The 23293-nt window shown below is 32.6% G+C and overlaps 2 protein-coding genes across 3 annotated transcripts; one reads left to right on the forward strand and one right to left on the reverse strand.

Annotated features, from left to right (window-relative positions):
• Nucleotides 1–269: 269 nt before the first annotated feature.
• On the forward strand, nt 270–4465 carry LOC149516410 (protein ALTERED PHOSPHATE STARVATION RESPONSE 1-like). Of its 2 annotated transcripts, XM_089766732.1 has the most exons (4): nt 270–1399; nt 1505–1701; nt 2021–2244; nt 3217–4465. In XM_089766732.1, the coding sequence occupies exons 1-4, from the start codon at nt 733–735 to the stop codon at nt 3983–3985; spliced, it is 1857 nt and encodes a 618-aa protein (XP_089622858.1). In that variant the 5' UTR covers nt 270–732; the 3' UTR covers nt 3986–4465. The 2 variants fall into 2 exon arrangements, with proteins under 2 accessions (XP_089622858.1, XP_089622857.1); XM_089766731.1 differs by having other exon boundaries at nt 614–1701; nt 3217–4436.
• Nucleotides 4466–4564: 99 nt separating this feature from the next.
• LOC111292246 (L10-interacting MYB domain-containing protein-like) lies at nt 4565–6392 on the reverse strand. The gene is made up of 3 exons (XM_022884519.2): nt 6253–6392; nt 5336–5698; nt 4565–5248 (listed from the first exon to the last, which is right to left on the reverse strand). The coding sequence occupies exons 2-3, from the start codon at nt 5696–5698 to the stop codon at nt 4697–4699; spliced, it is 915 nt and encodes a 304-aa protein (XP_022740254.1). The 5' UTR covers nt 6253–6392; the 3' UTR covers nt 4565–4696.
• Nucleotides 6393–23293: the final 16901 nt, after the last annotated feature.

Raw genomic sequence — 23293 nt, forward strand, 5'->3', positions numbered from 1 at the left:
TTCTAACTTAAAACCCAAACGCTTGTGAATATCAATTATGGAATAATCATGTTATCTTCTTAATGAAGCATTCATAATCCCTCTTATATGATTTGATCCAATTTGACTTTCCAGTTTCCCCATATCCAAATTAAGCTTTCCAATGGCCGTTTAAATGTGCAAATGACGAGAACGCCCTTAGAATTTTCCAAATCTAGCAGCCACGCCCGTACATCTTCCACTGGCTAATATATGAAATATATATCAGCTTGGTGGCAGGCTGTGTTTCTCTGCTGCATGTTCAAGTGGGTATGTTGCAGTAATTTAAAAACAAGAAAAGTACATTCCAGGAGGGTAATTTCGTCATTAAACTTGACTTTAGAAATTGTCTGGCTCTCTGCGCAATGCTGGTTGTCTTTGGTGCCTCTCAAAACTGATAATCTCTGCTCTCTCTCCATCACTTGCCTCCACCATCACCCAATAAGTAAACAGCCAAGTACAGGCATTTTCGTGTTCAAAGAAGTAGAGTTTTGAACTTCTATGTTGTGAAAGATAGTTTCTTGAAGATGAAAGATCCGCCATTGGTGAAAGCTGCGGTGTTAAAAGCAACTGATCTTTCGACAAAGTAAATAGCCCAGAAGTCATTTTCTTTGTAAGCAGTTTCCTTTTTACTGTTTGGTTGAGTTTGCTGCAAATTTTAGAAAGAAGAAAAAAAAAAAGAGTTCATCTGTAGAAGAGGGGTAAGCAAGAAAAATGGGGTGTTGGTATTCAAGGATTGATAGAGAAGAGACTGTTTCACGTTCTAAGGCGAGAAAGAGATACATGAAACAGTTAGTTAAAGCTAGACAGTCTCTTGCCGCTTCACATTCTATGTATCTGCGCTCTTTACGAGGCACAGGCTCAGCACTCCTTCAATTTTCTAACAATGAAACTTCTCTCCACCTCCACCACCATGCCAAGCCGCCGTCTCAACCGCCGGCGCCTCCTCTGCCGCCAATGAGTCCTGGTTCAGACACTTGGACATCTGCTACCACGGCCTCCCCTGCTCTGCCTCCGCCTCCTCCACCTCCACATCCATCGAGTAGCTGGGACTTCTGGGATCCATTTGTTCCTGCTACTGCTTCACGGTCAGCCACAGAGGAGGAATGGGAGGCTGCCACGTCAGCATATGAGGTGGCGGCCACCGCTACAACCACCGCAACCAGGGCTGCGAGCGTAGGAGCGCCGCCTTCTATGGTGAGTGGGTTCTCAAAAGACACGGGAAGTGAGCTTGCTATGGTGGTTTCGAGGAATAGTAAAGAATTGGTGGAGATTGTGAAAGAGGTTGATGAGTATTTTCTTAAAGCTGCTGATGCTGGCAGCCAGGTCTCATTGCTATTAGAAGTTTCAAATTCCGCTTTTTCTTCTCAAAATAAAGGAGGTACATCTCTCTCATTCTTTCCATTTTACGTTTCCAAAGTTTCAAATTTTGGATTTCTTGGTGGGGTTTCATTTCTACTTTTCCGTCTGCTTTTTCTTGTTGCAGGTAAAGTGTATAACTATGGTTGCAATCTGACTCCAACAACTTGGACATGGAATTGGAATCAGAAAATGGAAGGAATTGGGAAGTTGGGAGAGGACAGGATTGCAGGAAATGTAGGTAGTAGTGTTCTTAGCAGCGGTCATTGTTCTACTTTAGAGAGATTGTATGCTTGGGAGAAGAAATTATACCAGGAGGTCAAGGTACCAGATCCAATTCCATGGTTACAAATTTTGTGTATTCTTGAAGCATGATCTTTTAGTTGTTTTCCTTTTGAACTTTTTTTTTCTGATTCAAGTTATAATTATACTATCTTCTTCAGGGGAAAAAAAAAACGATTCTGAGTTCTTTGCTTTTAACTTTTGGGGCACAAGAATGGATGTTCAAAAAGTTGAAAACCTTGTACTTCTTATCGTATTTGATGTCTGATGAGTCAAAAGAGTGGTCAAATCCTGTGGCCCATGCATTTATTCTTAATGTTCTTTTTATTTATTTAGCAGTTTTGTTTGGTGACTTGTTTAGAATGCGGAGGCTATAAAGATAGAGCATGAGAAGAGGGTGGCACAGCTGAGGAAGCTGGAGGTGAAGAGAGCTGACTATGTGAAGACTGAGAAGACTAAGAAAGAAGTTGAAAAATTAGAATCCCAAATGATGGTTGCTTCACAGGCCATTGAAACTACATCGACTGAAATCATCAAACTGAGAGAATCGGAGCTTTATCCTCAACTCCTTGACCTTGTAAAAGGGTTAGTCTTGGTTCTTTATAACTCGTCTGCCATGTACTTGTTTTTCGTTTTACCTTGAGCATTTAAATGCTGGAGCCAATAGCCCTTACTTTTACACGTGACTGTTACATCATTTTCTAGTTCAGGACGGAAGCTATTGGCAGATTGAATTAGTATCCTCCACATAATCAGATAGTGGCTCATTCATTGTTTGGAATTTTACATAAAAGGCGACCTTTGGGACCCTACATAATTCATATTGAGAGGCATACTATCCTATTCACTTGGCTTTTACTCTTTATGAACATACATTATTCTGGGCTTCTGTTTGGACTTTGGACTGTAGTCAAGGGGAAATGCAGATTCAGGATTCACCATAAAAACTTGGAATGCTCAGTTCAATGGCAGCAAGATAAGCCTAAAAGTCAACTCTGTTTCTGCTATATTGGCCTGTTGGGGTCATAAGAGTTGTAGATGGGATTTCTTTTTGATTGCTTTTACTGCCATGGTTATTCCAATTGTACTCTTTGTACTATTGTTTGAGGTTGAAGGGATAATGGCCTGTAGCACAATAGTCCAATGGGGTCTCCATTTAGAGTTAACCTTAATATTTTGTTAATTCCTTTAATTTCTCTGTATCTTCCAAGGGAAGATAATCCTATAGTCCTAATTGTACGAAATTTGCACAACCGGGCTTTTAACTAATGGACTAACCATATATTTGGGTCTCATATGGGATTTATATTATTCCAAGTTGACGGCCATATGTCTTAGGTTTTGAATCGGAGATGATTGGCTGCAGGGGTTACCTGCAACGAAGAATATTGGCTTCTTACCTAATTTAATATCCTTAATGCTTCCTTCTAATCTGCAATGAGGTTTATTGTCTAAATGCTCCCCTTTCATCTGTGTTATATTTTTCTTACCATAGCCAAGAACTTATTAGGAGAAATAACTGCATAGTTTGATGTTATATATTTGCTTGTTGTGCAGGTGGATGTGCATGTGGAGAAGCATGTATGAGATCCACCAAGTTCATACTCACATAGTTCAGCAGCTCAAGTACCTTAACTTTATCCCTTCTAATGAGCCAACATCTGAGATTCACAAGCAATCAACTCTCCAGCTTGAGCTTGAAGTCCAGCAATGGCATTTGTCTTTCTGTAACTTAGTCAAGGCTCAACAAGACTACATTCAGTCCCTTGCAGGCTGGCTCCGGCTTAGTCTTTTCCAGTTCAGCAAAAACCCACTCCTAAGAAACAGTCAGGAATCGAAAATTTACTCTTTTTGTGAAGAATGGCATCTTGCAGTTGACAGGATTCCTGATAAGGTAGCATCTGAAGGAATCAAGAGCTTCTTGACAGTAATCCATGCCATTGTGGTTCAGCAAGCAGAGGAATATAAGCAAAAGAAGAAGGCAGATTCTGCATTTAAAGATTTTGAGAAGAAGGCTGCTGAGCTTAGATCACTGGAAAGTAAGTACGGTCCATTTTCCATACCTGAAATGAACAAGGACCCTGTTTCAGAAAAGCGAACAAAGGTTGACATGTTGAGAGCAAAGGCAGAGGAGGAAAAGAATAAGCATGAGAAGTCGGTTAGTGTAACAAGGGCGATGACTTTGAACAACCTTCAGATGGGGTTTCCACATGTCTTTCAGGCAATGGTAGGATTTTCAAGTGTATGCATGCAAGCATTTGAATCTGTGTACAACCAAGCCAAGAGTATTGATCACGAGCGTGATGAGAAGAGAATACTCCCTTGAAAAAAGACAAGCATACCAGACAAAAATGATGCTACCATGAATAACCTGCTTTTGTGTATAGATGTTCGCCTTGTTCGGTAGTTGGATTGGAGTCCAGACTCCAGAGAAGTGCTGCATGGTTTTATCTTTGGTGCAGATCCATCTTTATGCAAACCCTCGATGGGGATGATTAAAATCCAATGACATTTTAAAGGGTAGTGTTGGATAATTGATTTTTGAGATGGTATAGGAAGTAGAAAAAATTCCAGTGGGAATCTAGGGGTTTTCGAGTAGGAATGTAGGGTTGTATACCTTGTTTTGTTTTTGTCATAGAAAAACGTAGGATGCTTTGAAATTTTCTCTTTAACGTTTTTGCCTTCTGAATTATGACTCTTTTTATTAACGAATGTGTTTATAGGGTATTTGTGCTGCATGTTGTAATTAATTTAAATTGCCTGCTGAAGAAGTGATCAAATCTACGTTTCATTCTGCATTCTAATCACATCTATAGCTTTTCTGCTGACAATTTTCAATTCCCTGCCAAATCAGATAAGACTGATAGATCATTATGGAATATATTTTCACACACCTATTAGAGGATTTCTTGTATTGAAGATTTGAAGTATGGTTGAAAAAGTCATATATATTACATTTGAGGATGATAATTGGTAGCCTTATATACAACCATCAGTTGTCTGGTTTTTGATTAGTTAGTTACTAAATTTCCTTCCATCAAACTTGGGTGTCGGATGGAGCACCGCACTTGCGATGCAACCAAGTCAAGCGCTTGTCTCCTTTGAGAGACAAGAACATTTCCCTAGCATTAGGATTGTTGAATAACTCCAGAGCAGCAAAATAGACTCGCTCTTCAACACCTTTCATTTCATCCAATTCTTTTATGCAACTAGCTATGCTGTATCTGGAATTACATTGTTTTACAGCAGCTGTCCTCAACTTCGAAGCAGCTGCCATCTCCAATATAGCTGCTGCAATTGCATCATCAATTCCCTTGCGTCCCCTCTTGCGACTACTAATTACACAAGGGGCAGAAGGTTGAACTGCATCCTGTTCATCAGCCACATCCTCTACTTCCTCAGACTCAGACGAGGACTCTTCTTGAATTCTGCTCAAGGGCTCCAAAGAAGGAAGTGAGGAACCAACCTCTCTCCCAATTTCAGCTGAGTAGTCGTGCTTCCCATTTGTTGTCGGCTCTGAGAATATTGTACAAAGTTGTTTGTAGATTGAGCAGCCACTGCTTTTTATGGTTTCAGCATCAGGATGATCCTGTCAATGAAGAACGCAGATCAGCTTGGATTGGGGGGGGGGGGGGGGGGGTCACACAAAATAACAAGTATCGATAGAGCATCATACCTTGATAAAATCAGCCCAAGCTTCATCCTTGCCTATTATATCGCCAGTAGATTCGTTCCAACTGAAGCCACTGTGATCAAGAAGAGACTTCACAAGAACATACTGCCGCCTCAAAACCCCATATCTATTCTTCAATTGCTCCTTGTCCCATTTCAAACCAGTTTTCTTACAGAAGTCATCACACATAGACTTCCACGCTCTCTTGTTGAAAGAATTGTTGAGTCTATTCCCTCTGTGAACCTGTTCAACCAACATGTCAGCAAGTGTCTTAGTCAAGAAGGTTGTCCATCTAGCTCTCGACTGCTGTTCCTGCTGCTGAGATGGTTGTTGTTGTCTCCTTGAGCGAGTAACTCGGCTTGCCATCTATAATCAAACTACCAAAACCTTTAATCAACCATATACAATTAATCTTTGCTACAAACTAAATCAATTACCCATTGAGTCTCAAAGAAACTCGAAACAGAGAGTGAACACATCTTTTCAGTGGAGCAAATTTCTTAAAATTACAAATTAGAATTGAAAGTGATCTCAGAGTGAAAAGTAACTAGAGAAACGTAAACGGAAGTGGAATTCAAGCAAAAATTACATGTAATTGCTTGTTTCAAAGGGAACTAGAATTATAGAACCATTTTCTTGGCCTCGAGGGTTAATGGGTATAAGAACAAACATATTTCATATTCTGTCTGAAAAAAGAAATGCAGTTAGCCAAAGCCAAACAATGCTAAGAGTTCTCTAAGGGTGAAGCATTAACTTAGACCAGAATAAAACAAAAAATTCAGTTTTGATTAATTATTTTAGGAAAAAGCGATCATGGAATCATGAAACTAAAACCCTAATGCAGAAAATGTGAAAGAAATTGGCGTAAGAAAGCTAAGTTCCATCATAGAATACTGCAGAAGTGAAGAGAGGGGATTCACCTTCGAGGAAACTCCGTGTAATACTGATCAAAGAGATTATGGAGGAACCCTTATTGAAATCATTATCCAGTAATCGTCAATGGTTCCTGATTTTAGAAACTGCGGATGGAAATTAAATCAAAGGATTACCCTACCCAAACAGGTTTTTTTTTTTTAGTTTCTATTTGCATTTTTTTTCTCTTTATATTTTTTAAAAATTATTTTTAAATAAATTATTTAATTACTTTTTTTTTTCAAATTCACCCTTCTATTTGGATTTTTAAATTTGAAAACTTTTAAAGTCTTCAAACTTCTAAATCTCAAAAGTTTTTAAAAGTCTCTTTTCATATAGTTAAAATCAAGAAAAAATTTAACGTTTTTTATACTATAATCAGATATCCTTTTTATTTAAGCTATAGTTTTATTTATTAACTAGATTATAAATTGTGAGACACGGAATAATTTTATTTATTTAATATATATAAATTAATTTTTTTATTTATATTCAAAATTTTAAAACGTATAATATATATAAAATTTATATATATTGACTTGTCATTGAAAGATAAATTTTTTAAAAATAGCAAAAAAAATTATATCTTTTGTTTAGAAATTTTTGTTTACAATAATATTTATATACTTGTAAAATTATATCAAATAAAAATAAATTATGTCTTTTTTTTACAAAAAATATTATTAAATAATAAATTAAATAATAAAAGAAGTATTAATACATTTTCATTTTAGTAATCTTGAAAAAAAAAATTTTTTTCATAAGAACAAAACTATAATAATAATAAAATATATTTTAGAAAAAAATTATAAACAAAAAAAAAACAAAATGCAATAGTAATAAAATATACATTAAAAAAAGTTATTGAAAAAATAAAAAAATTAATGTATAACACATTATATTTATAGCCTTAAATTTGTAAAAAAAATCTTTAGTGGTAATTAGGATTAAATGGATAATTTTTAAAATTTAAAATGGATATAATAAGTGATAAAATAATATTAATTTTTTTACATTTATTTGAAATATAAATTTGATAATTAGAGTTTAAATTGATATAATCATTTTGATAATCTTATTATTTAAAGATTTAAGATGAAAATTTTTTTAATTTTCAAAATTTACGTAAAATTACTTGAATTTATAATATCTTATGTAAATTTTTAAAAGGATAATTTTTTAAATCAAAATAAAAAAGATTGTTGAAAAATTCGGATAAACTTAATCTTTGTAATTTTTAAACATGTTTGAAAGATTTTGATAATTAAATAAATTTTAAAATAAGATTATTTGGTAAATAACTAAAATTATTTATTAAAAAATAAATTTCATATTTCATATTTTTAATTTTAAAATATATATATATATCTAAATTAATTTGATTTTAAATTATAATTTGAATAATTTTGATATTTGAATAAATTAAAACTTATCTAATTTGTAATTAAAAGAAATTATTTTATTCTTTTAAAAAACTATTCTATGTATCATTTAAAAAAATTATCTACATTGACACATACGTGGCAAACTTGTTTATGTATATTGTTATATATAATATATATATATATATATATATATTAGATTTATAAATGAGTTTCTAATTATTTGAAACAAATTGTGTATTTTTTTACAAAATTATGAAAATTCCTTAAGATATGAGATTTTTTTAAAATTTTATTAAAATCTCATAAAATTAAATAAATATTTTTTGTTAGATCAAAATGATATTTATTATATGAGTTTTATTTAAAACCCTAAATTTCTAAAGTAATTTTTTTAAAAAATTTACTGAATATAAAAATTTGATAAATTATGTAATTTATCGAATATGCATATTTGATAAATTACATTACTTATCAGATTTTTATATTGGTAAGTTTTAAAATTTATCGTATAAATATCCAATAAGTTATAATAAACTAAACAAGCATACTAGAAAAACTTAAAATTGAAATAAAAAATGAGTAATTTTACTTAAAGATAATTTAGAAAAAAAATATATAAACAGAAAAGCGGAAGGCAACTAAATGCACCATTTTTTTTTTCACGTTTTTGTAAGAGGCTTTTAAAATGCACACCTGTTTTTTCATTTACACTCCATTTTTTATTAAAATTTTTTATAAGTGAATTACTTAATTTTTTTTTTTCATAAGATTTTGGATATCCATAATTGGCAAGTTATACAACTTTTTGAAAAAAAAATTATAACTTATTAAAAATGAATTTTTAAAAATTAAAAAAATTATAAAAAATGAATTTATGAAAGGTTATAAAAATTTACTTCCTAAAGGAAGTTTATAAATTTTTACGAAAAATTACAATAAGGAGATTTTATTTGAAATTTTTATTAATTGATCTAATAAAAATTATTATTAAAAAATCATAAAATTTAAAATTAATAAAAAAGAAGTTGATTTTTCTATTTTGATTTTAGAAAATAAAATAAAATCTTATGGGGTTTTGATTAAACATTTAATCTTTTCATATTATGAAAGATAATGAAAAAACTACCAAATTTAATCAACTACTGAGAGAGCTGAAACTATTAGAATTTATACAAATAATACTATTAAATACTACACAATTTTGTTAAAATCTAATATCCTAATTAAAAAAATCTATTTTGAAAAAATAAATAGAGAGACTTATCCAAGGAATTCAATTTAGTTAGAACTATTATAAAATTTTAATAATTGATAAAAAAAAATTTTTTAAAAAATGAAATTTTAAATTTTAAATTTATAAAAAATTATATTTTCTATTTTATCTTTAGTTTAATTATGATCTCAATCCTTATAAGATTTTATTCTTTCTCAAATGTCAAAATAGTAAAATTAACTTTTTTAATTAATTTTAAATTTTATGATTTTTTCTAATAGTAAATTTTTTTATTATACCAATTAATAAAAATTTTTACTAAAATTTCTTTTTTTTATAAATTTTCTTAAAATTTTAATATACTTATTCAAAAATTAGTTTTTAAAAAGTTATATAACTTTTTGAAAATCCATTTCTAATAAGATATGTAATTTTTCAGATATAAATAGCTCAAAACTTATAAAAAATAATTAAGTAATTTCACTGAAAAATAAATTAAAAAATATAAAGAAAAAAATAGAAATGCAATTAAAAGCTATCTTTTATAGGTACTAGGTTTCAGCCCACGCTTCGTAGAGTTTTTTTTCTTTCATATTTATAATTTTTTATAGAATTAATCTCAAAATATAATATATCATAATATACAATTTTCACTTTATGATATAAAAATATATTAATTTTTTATTTTATCAATATTTTTTAGGATAAAGAGTTTTGTTAAGTAGTTTTTTATCCTAATGTTTTAAGTCATTATCAAGATAGATCATGATCCAATTATGAGTGAATTATTATAAAGAAATTTTTAATCCTAAAATCATTTTAAATATAAAATCTTATGTGCTTTAAATTAAAATATAAGGAATAGTTTTTATTTATTATATAGATTTTAGCAAATAAATCTTATCTAAAACAAAAAACTACTTGTTTCCGTTTATTTTTATTATAGCCAAAAAATTTTATTTATTTCCAAAATGTTAATAACCTAATACAAATGATATTTCAATTATACAAAAAAAATTAAAATTAAAATTTTATCTTATTAAATTGTTTTAAATAGATGTAATAATAAGCAAATAAATAATCAAGTAAATAAATAAAAACAAAATTCTAACCAAGGGGTTAGATAATTATGGGTTGGGTAAAGGTTAGAGGGATCATGACTTTGTTTTGCCTAAAATGTCAAAAGATTGAAGAAGATGGAAGAAATTTTGGTGGAAAACTTCACAAAACAAGAAAAAACAAAGGTGAGAAAAAATTCAATCATCACATGCACTCAATCATAGAGACACCCACACATTTCACATCCTTATTCTTAAGTTTCACGTTAAATGTTAAAGCACAATATATGTTGAGGCAGAAAGAGAGATAATGCTGAGGCAAAAATTAAGAGTTTTAATGGACCAAACATATAGGAAAAAAAAAAAAAAACCCACATAACTCACTTTGAAAACGAAATGTTGTAAGTAAAAAAAGCCTTCAATTTTTTTCATTTTTCATTTTTATTCTTCTCTCTTTATTCTTTCTCCCTCTTTAGACAAAAAACTTAACCCAAACTCTGGTAGTAATCTAACCCAATTCTTGACGATCGGCAATTGCATTGATCGCCAATTGTCATTGGCAACCGGCAATATTTTTTTCGTAAAAAAAACCTTATACTCATTTCAGTTCCCTCTTTCATATTCTAACGTCAATTTTTTTTCCAAAAATTTATGAATAGGCCTAGATCTAAAAATGAAACCATGACTTAAAAACTAAAATCAACCTCTTTTATTTGGAAAATACATAGATAGAATTAATTAATAGAAAATGATGGCTATAATAGACGTAAAACTCTCTCATGAAAAAAAAGATGAACTTTAGAGGAGTAATAAAAGAATCGAGGATAATCATGTGGAAGAAAGCTTTAATAAGGTTGGAAACTCTCATAAGAAAATTATCTCATACAAGGGCTCACTCATTGGGGCTTTGTATGGAGCCTATCAATAGAATTTCTTCCCATAAAAAGGAGGAGAACATGGACATGGACTCAAAGGAAAAGAATTGGGAGCAAGAGGCAAATGAGGATTCTAAAAAGTTAAATATAATGCTTTCCAAGGAAGAAAAAAAAAAAGGATCTGAGCTAAATGGGGTAAAACCTTGATTGTCAAGGTTTTTGGAAAAACATGTTGGCTACCAGCAGAGATATAAAATTACGATTGAGGTCACGTTTTCGGTTGTATTGTGTTTATCGTGGTTACGGATGTAATAGTTGCTATCACGATCATTGTGATCATTGTGGTCGTGAAAGTTTTTTAATTTTGCACAATTTATTGTAAAACATAGTAATTATACTTATGATAATAAAATTTTCTTTCTAATGATTTTTAAAGTAATTTATATCTCACTAAGATCATTTATTTATATCAAAAAATATTTATAATTTATCTCATTATAGTAAAATATTCATATTTATAAAAATACTCATTCTTACCTATGAATTTTTACCAATATTAATAACTAATAAAATAAAATATATTAAATGTCAAGGATTCATGTATACTAATATTACATTGGGAGTAAATGATGGTCTTTTGTATTAAAGATTCTTTTTATTAGAAATTTTTAATAGAATCAATACTTAAATTTTCTTAGAATTTTATCATCAAAGATTCACATTTACTTTATTTATTAATAATGTAATACTTCATTTATAAATATTTCATAATAAAATTTTTTTAACAATAATACAACATTCATAATTTATTTATTTTTGTAAATATTTTTTAAAATATTATTAACATGAACTAAAAATAAATATACAAATAAAAACTTATTCAGGTTTTAATGTAAAGTCTAAAAAATCCAATAAATCCATAAATTAAATAGCTTGTCAACTATTGGGCCAAAATTTAATATACATGGCTAAGATCCATCCAATTCTTTTCATTTTTTTTTGGCCTTTTAATCCCAAAACTTACATCACCATTTCCTTTTTCCCTCCAAACCTAAAACTCTAACTCTAGCCTCTAGGTTCCATCTACTAGTATTGCTCCATTCACCATCTAGCTCCAAACACAATCGTTCTTCTTCTCCTTATTTTTTCTTTATCTTCTTTGTTTTTTCCTAAAACCTGCCTATCCGTTTCTCACTCTAAAAACAAAGGGCTCCAACCTCTTAGTCGTATCCTTATCACCTTAAGCCCTAGTATCAATGTAGCCAGCTTCAGTTTTTTCAATATGGATTTCACGGTATAACTCACTAATTTACAACACAATTTTGTGCAAAAATTTTATAAATAAAAAAAGAAAATTTAAGTTAAATTGTAATGCTTACCTTTAATTAGTTGGTTATGTTTATTTTAATTTAGTGTTTGAGTTTGATTGAGGCAATATTTATTTTGTTTTTTTGGGTTTTTCTTGGATGAAAACCTCTTAATTTTATTTAGGCATAATGATTTTGTTTACATTTTTCTATATATTTTTTGAATGAAAATCATATTAGTAGGCTATAATAGACCGTTATTGCTACTATTGACCTTTGCACAACTTTTCGCATTTGCAATAGCCCACGACCATCATGATCAGCATTCTCATCCATTTTTTCTTTAATAGCGATTGTGGATGACAGCGTTACCACAAAATAACGGCCATTAAACTGCTATCATGTTGCTATTTAAATCCTCGGCTACTAGTTTTTGAGTTTTAAATTAAACCAATTATGGAAAATAAATGAGAGGTTCTTCATCATTGACTTAGGAATTGATTTCTTTTTATAAGAGTCTAGAACCTAGAGGACTATAACTATGTCATTAGAAAAAGACCCTGGTTTATGGGAAGCCATTTCTTAACTATCAGAAAGTGGACTCCCAAAGTGTTGCAAGCTTTTCTTTCCATTATTGCAGTTTCGATAGGACTTTCTAAGTTATTTATTTAAAATTATGACATAGACATCTTGATAAAGATAGGGGAAAAGTTTGGGGGCCTTCTCAAAGTGGATAACTTCACTCTGTCAGAGGAAAGGGGAAGATTCACACATTGTATATTCAAGTCAATCAGCACTACAGGAAAATAAAGATTTGATGGCATTTTTTTAGCGTTTTATCACAAACGCCACTAGTTGTAGTGTTTTTATAATTTTAGCAGTGTTTTTCAAGCAAACATCGCAAAATAAACATATAGCAACATTTGAAATTGTAAACACCACAAATTGAGAAAATTTAGCGGCGTTTCTAATTACAAACACTGCTAATTTATAAAATATAATGGCATTTATTATAAAACACCTCTATTTTTTATAATTTAATGATATTTTTAAATACAAATGCCACTAATTGATCAACCCATCTTATGTTATGTAGTCACATTTTATATATATATATATATATATATATATATATAATACCTCCTATTTACATGATAAGTTTCCCAAAAAATCAAAAATTGACCTAGCCCAATCTTTTCCTTTTTTTTTTTTTTTTTTTTGCATTTGGTTCATTTCTGCCATTCTTTGCTATAAATCTCCCTCACAATTTTCTTTCATTTTTCCTTCTTTTTCTTTTCCCATTCTTTTTCTTTGATCTTACTTCTGCTAAATAACTAATTTAGCAAAACTGTGCTGCAACCCATTTTAGCAACTGCCAACGATGAGGTGAATTCCAGTTCAATTGATGATGATTTCTTGGTTATCCATTCAGCTCTCTTCTTATTTTGGTGATTTCTTCCATGGTAAACCTATTTTGTTTTATTTAGGGTTTAATTATTTGTTTTAAATTTAACAAATATGTTTGTGGTTTATAAATTCTCATTTAATGGTGGAACATGTAAGTTTATTTGTTTGAAAAAAATCGAGCCCTAGAATTCGAGGAAGAGGAATTTAATTTAATGGGTTGCAATAGAGGCTTTTGGGTATTTGCAAAGGTATGGTTTTAAGTAAAGTTTAGTTAGATACAAAGGAGAAATAAAAAGATATATGTATAGAGCATAAGGAAAAAGATACTGACTTCTAAATTCTTGTCAAATTCTTGGTTTGACTTCTAAATTACTCTAAAAAGTTACCCTTTTGAGCAGTTTAATTTTAGCAGATACTAAATTTGATTCTTTGCAAAATATGATCCTTATGATTCGCCTGATGTTTCTCTACTTAAACTAATAAGGAATGTTAGTGCTTAACTATATGGTGTTGCTTTTTTTTATTATGCCAATGGTTAATCTGCTAGGCACAAGTTTAACTTATATTAGGCCATTTATCTCCAGATTTTATGTTATACTGTAAGCTATTAACATCTTTTCCTATTTTTTCTGACACTGTAATTTTAATAACCATTTTCAGGTTACTTCAACAATCCATAAGCAATAAAATTGACAATAGATGGATAGTTTTGGTACATACAAGAGATCTTGAATAGTTTGATGAGGATGGGAATCTCTATGTTGTTGACAGAATTAAAGAGTTGATCAAGTATAAAAGTTTCTAGGTAACTCATTTGATTGCATTTTTTATATAATTAATATGGTTAATTTGTATTTTCTATCAAATAAAAGTTTTGGTAAAAAGAAAGACTCATCAATGTTCATGAATATTAATGTCAAAAGGGATAGAGATATATATATAATACTTTCTACATGCAAGAATTGGCTAAATTATCCTCTATTCCTTTGGGAACAATTTTAATAGAATTCTAATAGAAAAATAACTAATGAACATTTTGTTTATGGTTTTCTTTATTTAATATATCTTCCTCAAAAGTATTTCCTAGAATACAATTGATTTAAATAAGTAGTTGTTTAGAGTTGTCTACTTTTATACGAGTATATAAATATGTGATTTTGTTTTAAATTGAATGATAAGAAAAAAATTATTCTCCTGTCTTTTGAATAAATCTATTAATATGAAGATCATTCTTTCAAGTAGAGTATCTGTATAGAAACTATTAAAAAATGCAATGGATCTATTGAATAGCAAAAAAGCAATTTAAAGCCAAGAGTCAAGAACTAGCTAAGTCTACTAAACTTTTATCGAGAAGTTCCCTTTCTATGTAAAGGCAAGCTAAGAATTGGTTTGGCTAGCTAATTGACTGTAAATGGCATTATAATTAAAGGAACATAAAAATTTAATAACAAGAAGATTAAATCAAACTCAGATAAATGAAAAAACAAACTAAAACTTTTGAACATATAGGACTTTTTTGCGCATAAGTAGCTAGCATTTTTTTTTTTTTTTATCATGTGCATTTGCTTGGAAGAGCTTACTTATTACATCAAAGACTTTAGAAACCATATGCACACTGCCAACATTGGTTTTCTTAGTTGTAACAGATATTGACTTTGAGTTGCTATGCTAGCTGTGTTTCCTTCTTTTTACAGCTCATGTGATGATATCTCAAGTAGACCTATGATAATTCTATAAAAAATAAAATGATCAAATAGTAGTTGCAAATTGATGATGCTTGCTTAACTTTGGGAATGGTAAAACTTGCTAGTTTTCTATCGCTTTTAGATTTCAAATATTGAGAGATCTAATACCAAATATTGATCAAAAGAGAGATACATATGGCTTCATTCTTGCTAGAAGTATGTCATGAATTTGGATAAAAAATGTCATGCCATATTATTTATTTAGCTATTTACTTTTTGAAAATATTCTATTTTAAATTTCTTGATTGTACAATGTTCTTTTGCGAGTGATAGAGTATGTCCAATATTTAAAAGGGAAGGTTTAAAAATATGAGGGTTCATACCAGGGATGAAGTTCCTAGCCTACAAAATTAAAGCCATGGGTATGTTTTTATACTGAATGCTTTCTATCTTTAAGGTTTAAATAATTTTTTTTTGGCTTAAGTAGTTAATTTTCTGTTTAATAAGCATGTTTATGATGATTTGTGTATATCCTCTTCATTAAGCTATTAGGTATTTTATGATTTTTTTTTTAGATGGGAAATTCAATTTCATTAGGCTTGTTAAGTATGAAATTGCTTAAAATCTTTGATAGGCATAAGATTTTTAGAGGAGCAAAAAATTGCTTAAGCAATGTTTTTCCATACGTTTGTGGAATTTGTTGTACTAGTTTCCTGGCTATCGGGGTTTATTATTCAATTTATAAAAAAAAACTTGTGGATCAACAAATCATTTGCTATGATATTTACCTTAAAAGTCTTAGTTCCTATTTATTGACAATTACTTTTTGCATTTTTTGCTCACTCTTTAAAATTAACTCTTATTGCAGAATGGCAAGCCAACTGACCATGAACAATGCAAAGCCTCATACAGTATAGATCCAAAGACAACCTATTGGTCAGAAAAATGGTTGTTGCTCTTCCTAAAAAATAAACGATGTATTGGAAGCTCTCTTTCTTTTGTAGTATGTTGCCTCTTGTGGCTTGTAAAGTTACATGTAACTTGTCAATGGCAAATTTATTTGTTTTGGTTCATTTCTACACATTTATTCATGTGAAAGGCTTGTACAATGTATGATTGTTGATTTAATAATAATGTTTTTGCTTTCTCATGCGAAGTATTCTTTAAGTTTTTTTTTAATTGACGTTTGTATTTAGATATTTAAATATTTATAATATCTAGTTTATAAATTTAAATTCATTTTTAGTTTTTTTAATAATTTTTTATTTAATTATAATAATAAATATTGAAAGAAATAAAAAATAATTTTTTTAATTTAGTGGTGTTTGTAGTGAAAAACACTGTTAAATTTCTTAATTAGTGGTGCTTATGTAAAAAAAAAACACTGTTAAATTTAGTGATATTTTCCACACAAACACTGCTAAATTAAAAAAGTAGTGACATTATTTAGTGACTTTTTTGACACAAACATTGTTAATAAAAAAATTTAGCGGTGTTTGTCTGCAAATATACTACTAAATTTAGTGACTTTTTTTTATACAAATGCTATTAACGATTTTTGGAAAAAAAAACACTGCTATTTTTTCCAACATAGGTATCACTGATACTTTTAGTGACGTTTTTGAAAAACATCTCAAATCATTTAATTAATTTATAATCGTAGCTAAATACAAAAAAAAAAAAAAAAGAAGTCACTAAAAACTTACTTTCATGTAGTGCTGGAAAATCTTTTGAAGAGGTTTGTTAATATTGAAGGTACTAGGCAGTCCATTATTTATGAAGGCATTGGAATGTTATGTTTCCACTGTGGCAAGATTGGACATAAGAGAGACAATTGCCCAGAGTTTCCACCAACCATATATCGAAAGTCCAAGTTGCAGTTATGGCAACCATACAGGGGGAAGCTCCAGTGGAGCAAATGGGAGAGAAGGAGAACGATGATGGCGCCCTTCAATAGCTGAGCAACAAGACATGGTTTTTACTAACGAGTACGAGGAAAAAGGCTGAGGGGGCTATAAAAAAGATAATGTCTCCAGAAGGAAAGATCTTTTACGGGATGAACCAGGATGGAGCGGTACAGGGTCTAAATAAATAGGATATGATAAGGGGTGGCTTCTATTAAGGGCGTTAAGGATAAAAACGATGCTGACAAGGAGGCCATCTCAAAGGAAACAACAAGCAACGTGATTGCCATTTCCATGCAACATGCCATTCAACAAAGCATGCAGAAACTATCTAATGTTGTTAACTCTGGGAACGTCGAAACCCGTATTGGTAAGGGAAATGTACCTTGCCCAACCACTCTATCACTCCCACAAACTCCTTCCAAAGCCCAAGTGAAGAAGCATAATCATAATGACTACTCCTTAGAATCGTCGACGCCTCCAAAAGCTAGAGTTCAGGGGACTCAATGCCAACTAAAGGATGCGCATTTGCATGAACAAAAGGATGTGAAAAGAAAGGAGACAACAAGCTTCCCTTCTAGTTTCTCTTCAAACTTCAGTAACTTCTCCTTAAGCCTTTTTGGAAGAACATCAAGAACCGCTTCGCCAAGACCTGGAAGAGATGGAGGGATAATTTAGAAGGTCTATCTCTCCAAGAGAAAGGGATACATTGAGAGCAAGGAGGATTAGGAAGGACAGCCCTCAGGTAGCCACTCCAACGACTATGGAGGTCACCACCCCTATTGATTTCCCCGTCGCCAATGCTGCCATTTCTACAGCAAAGCTTACCTCTATCAGAGACGTCACCACACCCAAATAGGCAAGACTTATGGGAGATTCCCTACTGGCTGTTGAATGTAACAGTGTCCTCCCTCTCAAAGAGACCATTGGAGATACATATGAAGAACACCTAGGTGGGAGTGTTGAAGCCTTTGGTGGACAGATCCCTACTCCAGTTCAAGATCTTTGCCAATTCCTTGGTGGTGTAAGGAATGGAGACATTGCTTCACAAAATTGAGTTGATACCGAGACTAGAGCAAGACCCCAGGGCAGCATAGAACCCCGAGCTATTCATGAAGTTCCTCAAACCCCCCAAACCCTTTAATATCATGTCAATCATCATCTAGAATTCTATAAGGGCTAGGCACCCCGACTTTATTAGAACTATGAGGAATTTAGTTAACATCCATAAACCACTATTCATGGTCATAATAGAAACAAGGGTGGGAGGAAGAAAAGTACCCCACATTATAGATCGGCTACATTTTGACGCATGGAATGACACTGACCCCATTGGGTACCAAGAAGGTATATGGATGTCGTGGAGATCAGACTTGATCACTGTCCAAGAGCTTTGCTAAACTGAATAGGAAATTCACACCACTGTCAACGTACTCTCTTCTAACTTTTGTTTGGTTATTTTCTGCCATTTATGCTACTCCTCGATTGAGAGAAAGAAAGATACTTTGGAGAATCTTAAAACTATTGTTTCTAATCATAATCTTTCGTGGCTCGTTGCGGGGGATTTTAATGAAGTTGTTTCCCTTCATGATAAAAAAGGGGGTTCCCCGTGGCAGGCAGTAGGCTTCGTTCATTCTATAACTGCTTGAATGTCTACGACTTGCTTGATCTTGACTTTAAGGGCCCTAGATTTACTTGGACAAACTTAAGAGATGACCGGAACCTAATCCAAGAAAGGATCGACCATGTCTCTGCTAACCCTTCATGGAAAATCCTCTACGTAGAGGCATCGGTTACACATCTCACCAGAACTAGGTTGGATCATTGTCCTGTTCTTATTACGTTGCGTGCAAAACGCATATATTTTGGAGCTAAGCCTTTTCGTTTCTAAAGAATGTGGGTGGATCATCCTGACTTTGGCATTGTTATGTCTGAAACATTGGTTTCCTAGTAACCACCTTCTAACACAAACAATTAAAGGTTTCACGAAACATCTTAAAATTTAGAACAAAAAGACCTTCAGGCATATGTTCAAGGCTAAAAAGAAGCTCATGCCAAGACTCAATGGCATTAAAAAACCCCTTGAAGTAAGACCGAATGCATTCCTGCTCAATCTCCTAAAGGATCTTATAAGAGAATACTAGAAAGTTTTGCGTAATGAGAAACTGTTATGGGCCACGATATCAAGAGTTAGTTGGATGATAGAGGGGGAGAGAAACACTAGGTTTTTCCATCACACAACCCCTGTCGGACGATCTAGGAACAAGATTAATGGGCTATAGGATGCTTATAGACTCTGACCATTGAGACTAGGGAGATTGCTGATATTATCAAGTTTTACTTTGCTTATTTGTGAATTGATAATTTAAAATATGATATAAATACGATATAAATATAAGATAAGAAAGTGATATAATTTAAAATTTTAATAATAATTATATATAAGTTTAATAAAATTAAAAAAATATCTCATATTTTTATGTTGATATAAATTATGATACATAATTTTTATATAAAATATAATATAAATATATAAATTTTAATATTTTTCGTAACATGAATACATAGATTGTCAACCCTAACCCCTAACGACAGACTATATGAAACTTTAGTGTGCCTTTCATCAGAACTTAAATGGCTTGTTTTAACAAAGGGAGGATAGCAACCGATTATTGCTTCCTGTCACTGAATGTGACATTTAGAAAGCCATGTGGTCCCTCAAACCCTTTAAAGGGCCTAGCCCGTATGGACTCCGCTCTTTTTTCTTCCAGCATTGTTGGCCGAGGGTTAAATAGAAAGTTTGCCTGTCGCTGCTGGGCATCTTTGAGAGTGGCAAGTTTCAGGAAGGTATGAACGAAACCCTCATCACTTTCATTCCAAAAGCCACTCACCTTCTTTAGTTAATCACTTTTGCCCCATTAGCCTTCTTAATACTACCTATAAAATTGTGACAAAAGTGTTGGTTCATAGATTATGGTCTTTTCTGAACAAACTTGTATCACCTCTTTGGAGAAGTTCCATCCCTGAAAGGCAAGCAGTGGACAACGCGGTAATTGTTCAAGAAGTGGTTCACTTGATGAAAAGGAAAAAATGGAAAAATGGGGATATACTCATTAAGATCGACCTTGGAAAGGCCTATGACATACTCAAATGAGGCTTTATTAGAAAAGTCCTCACCTCTTTCAATTTCTCACAAAACTGGATTAAGCTGGTTATGAGCTGTTTAACTACCTCAAATATAGCTTTAGTTGTCAATGGAGGCAAGCTTGAAAGCTTTCTGCCAACTAGAGGAATCCACCAAGGCAATCCTCTCTCCCCAATCTTTTTTATCCTTTGCATGGACTACCTTAATTTGATGATCCAGGATGCCTGTGAGAGAAAACAGTGCAGGCCAATCAAGGTTTCAAGAAATGGCCCGCACTTATTCCACCTTTTCTTCGCGGATGATCTAATTCTATTTGCCAGGACAGACAAAAAACCTATTTGTTCCATTAAAAAGATCCTTGAAAATTTCATGATTGAATCTGAGCAGAAAGTAAGCTTGGAAAAATCAAGGATCCATAATTCTAGTAATGTAAAGGAGGAGCAGAAGGATTGGATCACGAACTGTCTTCAAATTAGAAGTACGAAGGACTTAGGGAAATTCCTGGGAAATTCACAACAAAAGAATGAAGAAGCAAGACCACGAATTTCTAGTTGACAGAGTCAGGTCCAAACTCGCGAGTTGGAAAGCACACCCTTTCTCCCTTGCAGGTTCTCTCATTCCTTATCCAATCCACTATGGCGACGGTTCCCACCAATTATATGCAACGTAGAGCTCTTCCTAACAACATATACCTTGATTTGGACAAAATCAACCATAACTTCTTGTGAGGCGCAAGTGAACATGTTAAGAAACGTCACAGAATTAATTGGAAGGAAGTCACTAAACCTAAGGAGGAAAGGGGACTGGGGTTGAGAAGCAGTAAACATAGAAACAAAAACCTTCTCACTAAACTTTGCTAGGGAATGATCCGTAACCAAGAGCTTTTATGGGTTAAAGTCTTGTAACAGAAATACATCTCTCGTGCAAGGTATGGAGCCGGCAACTACAATGCCTCGATCACCTGGAGAGCTCTGAAAGGCTGCTAGTCACTGGTGGAGAAAGGGATTCGATGGGTGGTTAAAGATAGCCTAATCACTAATTTTTGGTTGAAAAACTAGCTTGGGTCAAGAAACCTCAGGTTTAGGGTAAAGGCTCGCTCCAAAACCTCGAGGATACCAACTCCATCAATCAATTTTAATCGTCATGGGTTAATCATCGACAATGCCCCCTCTTCATTGGGCTCTCGAAAAACCTCATAAACTGCATCCTTAGTACGCCATTACCATGGTTGATAAGGGAAATGATGTTTTATGCTAGAACTACTCGGCAACAGGTGAATTCACTTTAAGCGTTGCCTACAGGTTGGCATTAGGGGTTAAGGATTCAATGGACCCAGAGACCAAGAGCAAATGGAGCTGGATTTGGAAACTGCATATGTATCCCAAGCTACAGTTTTTCATCTGGGAATGTATGCACCAGGTTATCACAACAAGAACTTTCCTGTCAACAAGAGGCATTGAAACCCAGGAAACTTGTGCTTTCTGCATGCAACAGAGGGAAACTTTAGCTTATTTGTTCTTTGATTGTGAATTGGTGCAAGGGTGGTGGGACAAAGTCAGAGCCACTGCTCATATCCCCTCAATCGATGCTTTAGCTGGGAAGAGTGGATCCAAACTAATGCCTCTTCTGAACTCTAATTCTACATTCATAGATTCCCATGGAACATTGTTTTCATCTCCTTCTATGGGAAATTTGTATCACACGGAATGCGGCCGTGTTTAAAGATAAGTTTGACAAAGAAAAAATGGTGAACAAAGCCTTGGAGCGCGATGTTGAATGCCATGCAATCACGGGAAAGACGAAAAAGATCCCTTGAGCTTCTTTTACTACAGTCCAATGCAAATCACCCCTATGAGGGTGGTATAAACTGATTACTAGATGGCTCATCCTTTGGTAACCCCAGGGAGTGTGGGAGTAGGGGCAGTGATAAGAAACCATAAAGGTAGTTGGGTGGTGGGACCTGCTAGACATATACCTAGGGCTGCCAGTGTTGAGGCAGAACTGTGGGCGCTTAGAGATGGACGTAAACTGGCCTTGGAGGTTGGGATTTGTTCCCTTGAAATTGATCTTTATGCCACCTCTGTCATTAATCTTGTGATCAATATGGAAAAGCAAAACTTCCTATTTAACACCTTGGTCTATGATTGCAGGATGATATTGAGGAGATTTCAGTCGACAGTGATGAGAAACACTTTCCACGAGGGCAATAGGTTTGTTGATACACTTGCCAGATGGGGAAGCAATAAGGCTTTTCAACCTTCTTCACGTAATTTTAATTTTGCTAGTTATTTTGAAACCTTTCATGTATATCGCCTGACTTTCTTAACCCAATCCTTCGAGACGAGACTCTTGGGGTAATGTTATTTCGTTCTCTTTCTTAATGCTATGTTCGTTTCTTTCTGACTAAAAAAATAATAAACCTCCTTCCGCCGTGCCTTGTGCTTCTGGTTCTCAATATGTCACTCCCTTCCGTTTAGGCTTTCTACTCAACAAATACCAAGTCCTAAAATATCTCAGAGCTTGTTTAACCCAAAAATATCCCTTTTCTTTTTTGTGTGTTTTTTATGGTTTCTGGCTGATTTTTTTTATTATGATAACTATTTCTCTGCTGTTGGTTGCGTTTTTCAGAGCCAAAAAAAAGAAAAAGAATCTTTGCGTAGTTTTTAGGTTCTTCAAATATGGATGTTTTTTGCTGGGTTGTTACTCAGATGCAGTGATGAGTGCTTTTCGGGTGTGAATTATGTATTGAGCAATTGTGGTGGTGGTGGTTGCATCAGATGGCAACAGATGGAAGGGCAGTGGAAAAGCTATCGATTTGCTTTTGCAAAGAGAGAGAGTGAGACAGTTTCGAGATTAAAGAAAGGGAGGAGAGTAAAAATGAAAAAAAAAAAAAAAAAAAACAGGGATTTAATACTAAGAGTGCATTAAAGGAGAAAATTTTTGAAGTGGGGAAAGAAAGGAAAAAGAGCGACATGGCATGCTTTCTTCGTAAATGACTCCTCTTACTATTTTTTATGACATTGATTACATGAGGATCAATTTTAAGTATAGATGTGATCAAGTCAGAGCC

The sequence above is a fragment of the Durio zibethinus genome, chromosome 10 (assembly GCF_047325235.1).
Source record: "Durio zibethinus cultivar Kanyao isolate XHJ-2024 chromosome 10, ASM4732523v1, whole genome shotgun sequence".
NCBI lineage: Eukaryota > Viridiplantae > Streptophyta > Magnoliopsida > Malvales > Malvaceae > Durio > Durio zibethinus.

Excerpts from the sequence above, each read along its gene's own strand:
- LOC111292246 (XM_022884519.2), bottom strand. The coding sequence starts at position 5,698 with ATGGCAAGCCGAGTTACTCGCTCAAGGAGACAACAACAACCATCTCAG. Across the intron at positions 5,249-5,335 it reads CTTGGGCTGATTTTATCAAG|GATCATCCTGATGCTGAAAC; the intron begins GTATGATGCTCT and ends CTTCATTGACAG.
- LOC149516410 (XM_089766731.1), top strand. The coding sequence starts at position 733 with ATGGGGTGTTGGTATTCAAGGATTGATAGAGAAGAGACTGTTTCACGT. Across the intron at positions 1,702-2,020 it reads AATTATACCAGGAGGTCAAG|AATGCGGAGGCTATAAAGAT; the intron begins GTACCAGATCCA and ends TGACTTGTTTAG. Across the intron at positions 2,245-3,216 it reads CTCCTTGACCTTGTAAAAGG|GTGGATGTGCATGTGGAGAA; the intron begins GTTAGTCTTGGT and ends CTTGTTGTGCAG.